Source organism: Aptenodytes patagonicus, chromosome 3 (genome assembly GCF_965638725.1).
Source record: "Aptenodytes patagonicus chromosome 3, bAptPat1.pri.cur, whole genome shotgun sequence".
NCBI lineage: Eukaryota > Metazoa > Chordata > Aves > Sphenisciformes > Spheniscidae > Aptenodytes > Aptenodytes patagonicus.
The window spans coordinates 89,988,644-89,995,448 of NC_134951.1; the positions used below are offsets into that span (position 1 = coordinate 89,988,644).

Below are 6,805 nucleotides of genomic sequence, written 5' to 3' on the forward strand. Positions count from 1 at the left end.
TGCAGCAGGCCACGGCAGTCCATCGGAATAAGTATAAACCACCACAAAAACGCCCCAACTCAAACGCGGGAAGGCCGCACAGCTCCTTTCCGCAGCTGCGTTACCGGAGCCGAGCCCGGGCGCGCAGGGACAGCGGGGGACAGCGGTGGCGCTCCCCCCGCCCACATCCCGCGGCCTCAGGGGGCGGAGGACACCCGGTCCCGCAGCTCTGACAGGCGGGAGGCTCTGACAGGAACGCCCGCCGCTAAGGGGGCCCGCCTCGCCCCCCGCTCCTCCAGCAGTCGCGCCCGCGGAAACCGCAGCGGCAGCGCCCTCCCGCCCCGGCCAGGGCAACGGCTTCAGCACCCACAACACGCACGCGCCGCCGCCCAACGGCAGCGGCCGCCGCGGCCCCGCGCATGCGCTGTGCCGCCTTTCCCCCGCCCCGCGCACAGGCGGAAGCCAGGACCGAGCCCGGCCGCCCGCCGGTGCCCCCCCGCCACCCACGCCCCCTCCGCGCTGCGCGGGGCACGCGGGAGCTGCGCGCGCCCACCGGCGCCGGTTGAGAGCGCTCCGGCGGCGGGCGGGCTCTGCGGGGGCATGGCGGTGGGGCGGCCGGGGGTGGGCGCGGCGCTGGGCGCGGCGTTGCTGGCGAGGCTGGGCCTGGTGCTGTACGGCCTGCACCAGGACGGGGCCATGCGGGTGCGGTACACCGACGTCGACTACCGGGTCTTCACCGACGCGGCGCGGCTGGTGACCGAGGGGCGGTCGCCCTACCGGCGGGCCACCTACCGCTACACCCCGCTCCTGGCCTGGCTCCTGACGCCCAACGTCTACCTCGCCGAGGTCTTCGGGAAGCTGCTCTTTGTGGCGGGGGACCTGGCAGCTGCTGTCGTCGCCTACCGGGCCCTGCGGCGCCGAGGGGCCGCCGCCGGCCAGGCCTGCGGGTGCTGTGCCGCCGCCTGGCTCCTCAACCCTCTGCCCATGGCCGTCTCCAGCCGGGGCAACGCGGAGGCCCTGGTTGCGCTGCTGGTCCTCGCCACCCTGTACTTCGTGGAGGGGGGGAGCATAGGGAAGGCCGCAGTCTGCTACGGGCTGGCTGTGCACATGAAAATATACCCGCTGACCTACGCGCTGCCCATAGCGCTCCACCTGCAGAGCAAATGGTGCGGTGGGGAAGGGGCAGTGGATACGGGGTGTGACAAAAAAGCAAAGTTCACATTTGTAGGGTACCTCTGGCAGCTTTTTGTAAAGATGCTGAACCGCGATGTGCTGCTTTTTGGAACGGTTGCTGGATCTGTGCTGGCTGCCTTGACTGTTGCATTTTATCACCTCTACGGCTGGGACTTTTTGGAGAATGCCTACCTCTACCACCTGACCAGGAGGGATATCCGTCATAACTTCTCTCCCTATTTCTACATGTTGTACTTAACTGCAGAGAGCAAATGGAGTTTTGCCCTTGGGCTCGCAGCTTTCCTGCCCCAGCTGCTTTTGCTCCTGGTTGTGTCCGTAGCATTTTACAGAGACCTTGCCTTCTGTTGTTTCCTACACACCGCTATTTTTGTGAGTTTTAACAAAGTATGCACATCCCAGTACTTTGTCTGGTATCTCTGCCTTTTGCCCCTCATAATGCCTAGTGTTAAGATGTCCCGGTGTCGTGGTGTGCTGCTTCTCTTTCTGTGGTTTGTTGGACAAGGCCTGTGGCTCGCTCCTGCGTACTTTCTGGAGTTCAAAGGATATAGCACTTTTTTACTTATATGGTTGGCAGGCTTGCTTTTCCTTTTTATTAATAGCCTCATAATTGTTCAGATTATTTCACATTATCAAAAAGAAGCACAAGTTGCAAAAAAACTCAAACAGCAGTAATAAACAGGCCAAAATCCAGAAAGAGTACTGCTGTCTTTAACAAGGCTTTCCATGCTACCAGCACTTTGTTTGATACAAATGCATGCACATTGTACTAAATTATGTTGTATGTAAATGATAGTTTAGGTATCGTATGTCAGGGCTGTGAGGGCACTGATTGGCCTCAGTTGCCCTGAGCGGCCCCAGTCCTGCCCTGAGCAGTGTCTGCAGATGTACCTGTCTGCCACGTGGACCTTGAAACTGCATTGTAACCTTCCCTCCAGCACTGTCTCCAGCCCTTACTCTGCTGCTCCTGATGGGAGTCCCTGGAAGGACCCTGGACCAGTTCGTCAACTTGCCACGTTTGGGGCTATGATGGACCAGCACTCAGCTCCGCCTGCCATCTTCAGACACAGCGTGACTGTGCCCTGGTCAGTGAGGTTACAGCCTGTGCCAGGGTCACCCTCAGCTCCTGCTTGTACGCCTGCATGGAGCAGCCCCAATCTTCTTACTCCCTGACACCCTTTTTCCCATTTTTACTTTACTCTGTACTTTACTTGTTGAGGACTGTGGCCTCTGTCTAGAAAAACACAGAAGATTATAACGGGTTGTTGGAGTCTTGTACATTCCAGTAAGTGGGCGGGGTGTTTTGCAAGGGTTAAGCTAATGAATAAATATAAGGCAATCAATATGTACGCTGGGATTTATTTTTTCTTTTCACAGTAATATTTTAGCTATACAATGTTTGTGGCCTCTACCTGGTCTGTCTTCAGTGAAGTAGGAAAAAAGTGGTTATTTCATACAAGTCATTAACTCCTTGAAACTTTAATTTATTTTAGAATTCAGATATGCCCGCTCATTCAGATACTTATTTTTGCCTTTTCAGTGCCGTTTGAATTTTTGAACATATTTATTCCCCTTGCCATGGAGGAAGATTTTTCCAAATACCTGTCTTGGATCACAGGGATGTATAAAGCAAAAATATTTGTGTTCCTTGCTGCCACAATCTAGAAAAGAGGCCTCTGCTTTAAACTGCAGTTAATTAACAGTTACTGTGGATGTTAACAGTAGCAAATGCAAAGAGTCAAAGTACAGCTAGAATGGCACCTGTGTCCCAAAAGCACGAGAGTTTATACCAGTAAGTAATTGGAAATGCAGTTTCTCAGTAGTTCAGTATCTCTACTATTAAAAATAAATGAAAAAGAAAGTGAAAGGAGTTGAGGAAGTGGAGCAGTTGCTAGAAGAAAAGGAAAGTTTTAAAATAGGAAGCTCTACAACCTGTCAAAACGAGGTGTTTGTTCCCAGATGAGACACGAGAAGATGGGGAACTGAGTGTCGGGTGGTAGTGAGAGGAGTTCGGAGCCATTTCGGAGTCAATACTCTCTTCAGGAACATCCTACGAGAGGTCTAGTGTACGCAGCCCTTGACAGAGGTGGAAACTGGTGATGTATTTTTTAATAAAAAACTTGAGTATAAATAGACATATGCCAAATTTAAGAATTTTCATATCTGCCTCAGCTTTTAGTTACATCCTATGGGAAGGTGAAACCCTCAGTGTGTAACGTGGAGCAGAGCTTCAAGGCAAAGTAACTTCAACCACTCGGTGGGATTCCCAGTGTTGTCAGTGGGAAAGGATGTGGCTGAGTGGGTTTGCCTTCCAGGTTCACGCTTGCCATGCTGCTTCTCTGAATCCTGCAGTCTCCCAAGGCAGCCTTCTTCCCCAGGACTGCAGTGGCTCCCGGCTTTCTTATATACAGGGTTTTCTTTCCTTGTTGTAGTTCTGCCTCGTGAAGCTGGATTGCAGTGTTTTGATCTGTGAATTTTTCCTATTGCTTCTCGGCCCCATTGAGGTGGTTACGTGAAAGGAGAGGAAGCCCCTGAGCCCTAACAGCCCAGAGCCAAAGGGCATGTTATCAGGTGGTGTGATGATGTCCTTACACCGCTCTGGCCCAATTCAGCCGTTCTGATGTTGTGTTAGGAGGAAGGATGATTTCCCCGCTCAGAGCGGAGGGGGGTGGTTCTGCTCCCCCACTGGAAGGCATTCTGGTTTCCCCCACCGGTCTGCGCTCACGCTCGCCTTCACATGGTGAAGATCCTGCCAGCCTCTTCTTTGTAAATCCAGAAATTGGATGAGGCAACGGATATTCTTTTGACAAACTGTCTTGGTTTTTCGGGCAGGTCTTACAGATGTAGCACTGATTTCCTTCCCCTGGCTTTGCCTGGGATGAAGGAAGAAAGGCTTGTAGCACCAGCTTGTCTACATCTTCCACAAGAGGTTTATCAGTCAAAAGACTGGTGGCACAAGCCGCTTTCACACACAGTTTAGTTTTATATTAGTCACTGAAATGGTTTGTATGTGCTATGAGTGTGTGAAGAGAAAGTGTCCCGTGTGGCTTTATTTTCCAAGGTAGTTTGACATGCCCAGTTAGTGTTTCACCAGAAGACTGAAGAGGCTCTTCTGTGCCGATACCTGTATTCACACCATCTCAGCGTGCAGGCAATAGCTCGTTTTCCCTTGCAACAGATCTTCTATTATCCACTATGCATTTTTCTGTTGCAAATAGCATGTTTTCTTCCCCCAAAGCAATGTTTCCTATCTCTTTAACAGACCCAATTACACTGTTCCCAGACCTTTCCTATTTCCCCCCCGCCCCCGGTTGGCAAAGAAAGCAAATGAAAGCCAAAAGGCATTTCCAGCTTCAAAAACCTTTCAAAAAAAAAAAAAAAAAAAGGCATTTTGAGTTACTGTGTTCATGGCAGAATTGTAATGTTGTTTTTTAGGTAAGAAGTAATTTGCTTATGACAGATGCATTCTCGATTCATTAATAGCTAAGTCATTTTGAGGCCTTCTGAAGGCAAGTTCTGTGGCAATAGGGACTGAAGAATACCTTCCCTTTGCAGGTCAATACCAGCCCTTCGGTGATGATTTGAGAAAGTTGTACATAAATAAGTTATTAAAAGGCTTTTATACAAACTTAGATTTACAGTCATCAATTTAATAATCCAGTATGAGTCCCTCTTTTTACAGTTGTTTGGTAAGCAAGCTAGTCACCCAAATGTGTTTGGGATTTAGAAATAATTCAGTGACTCATAAAAAGCTGGATGGGCGAAATGGACTGGAAGAGACAAACAGGAGAGATATCTGAGAGTTTAGATCTTGCAAATCACTCTAGATAGTTAAATGGAATTGAATAACTTTATTCACTGATAAAAAGCATTAAATCAAAATAGTTGTAGCTGAGTGCAGAACAAGTTCTAATTCATGAAGAAGTCACGGTGAGTAATTATAATGCCCTTAAAATTTACCAAATTCATTTCCTATGGAACATTTATTACTTTTCATGGTGTTCAAATTCTTTTGCTTAATGATTTTATGTCCATTTATCTTCTGGTAATTAGGAACTGAAGTGTCTGAATGCTAGCGTTCATTCCCTACCATGGGTTGCAAAATTGTAATGCTGTCTGTTTTTTAAAAAAAATGTTGAAGTGCCCAATGAAATGGGTCTCATTTGCACAAATTTTTCACATTGCACTGAAACCAGCCCTGAAGTGCAAAGTGCAAGATGTGAAAGACAAAGTGAAAAGAAGAAAAGAAATATCGAGACAAATAATATTTTTGCCTTGCTTTTTACACCGTAGCCTATAGTCCAAAGGCTCATGGCTGGATTCACAGGTGACTTTAGTCAAAGCTTCAGCATTTAACAATGATTTGCTGTGAAATTTATAAATGGAATTACTCAAATAACAAGGTAAACAAAAATATAGTAATAAATGTTTCATTAAGTTTTAGTATGAGTGTGCTAAATTACCATCTCTGACACAATAACCATGTGCTTGGTCCTTACTAAGTAACTGCCCTGCCTGTGTTACTAGCATTGTATTGACTCCTGTAATAGTAAAGGCAGCAATTATGTGCTCTAAACTGAGCTCATCGGTTTTCTTTTTCAAAGAAACCTTGAAGCTTTTATATTTAACAGCAAGGGGAAACTCCAACATTTTTCCTAAGATTTTATAGAGAATGCAAATGTTAAAAGACAGTAAATTACAAGCAAACTGTTCCCTTTTTTTGGCTGAGAAGAATGAGGCATCTATTTTAAAAGGGCTGCAGAAATGCATAGTGAACACATGGAACTCAAAAAGTATATTCTTCATGTATTTCCCAAAGACAGCTGCAGATGGCATATCCTAATGATAGCAGCATTATGGAATAGGATTATCCTGAACTTAGGACAAACCCTTTACTCAGACTGAAACCCAACCACTCATGCAACTTTCTTGCTTAAGGGTGTATTTATGTGCACCATATGCACAAACCTAAACATTTACCTGCACATACAGAAGCAAAAAGAAAAGTCCCAGTCAAGACACCCTTGAATAACATGATTTTTCGGAGCTGCCCCCTGTAAAACAGGTTTCTTAAATGTTTCTTACATTCAGCACTCAAAATCTCTAGTGACTCTAAAACTTGAACCACATAAATTTTGATGCGTATGGAAAGTAAAAGCATATGCAGCAGGGATCTTGGGTTGTAATAGACACGTTCAAGAACCAGCTAATTCTGACTATATTTGAAGGTGCACATTCCACCAGCATCCTGATGTTCTTCATTACAACAATCCGCACTGGTCACTGTGTAGGAGCCTTGCTTCAGTCTTTATGCATGATGAATGAGGTCAGAGACCTACATTTTGTATTAGTAAAAGTATCAGAAAGTTAAAAATTTTTCTTGAAGCAGTACCATTGGTTGGTTTTTTTATAAACTACATTACTTTTCTGTAAGGACCTTAATAAATCCATGCAATAAATCCATGCAAACCATGCATGGTTATTTTTCAATAACTTTTAAGTCTCTTTTTCATTGGACGCTGTCCAGTATATACAAAGACTAAAATTTGTCCTTTTTTAACGGTGTAAGTCAATAGTGCCTTGTTTCAGCAGAATTCCTCATGACTCTTCTTTCTGGCACGTGCTGAGGCAGGCA

The 6,805-nt window shown here is 46.8% G+C and overlaps 1 protein-coding gene across 2 annotated transcripts; it reads left to right on the forward strand.

The window, feature by feature from the left end:
- Positions 1–579: 579 nt before the first annotated feature.
- Positions 580–2,513, forward strand: PIGM (phosphatidylinositol glycan anchor biosynthesis class M). Of its 2 annotated transcripts, XM_076335542.1 has the most exons (2): positions 639–1,145; positions 2,109–2,513. In XM_076335542.1, exons 1-2 carry the CDS (start codon positions 676–678, stop codon positions 2,341–2,343), a joined length of 705 nt encoding a protein of 234 aa, XP_076191657.1. In that variant the 5' UTR covers positions 639–675; the 3' UTR covers positions 2,344–2,513. The 2 variants fall into 2 exon arrangements, with proteins under 2 accessions (XP_076191656.1, XP_076191657.1); XM_076335541.1 differs by having other exon boundaries at positions 580–2,513.
- The last annotated feature ends 4,292 nt before the right edge of the window (positions 2,514–6,805 follow it).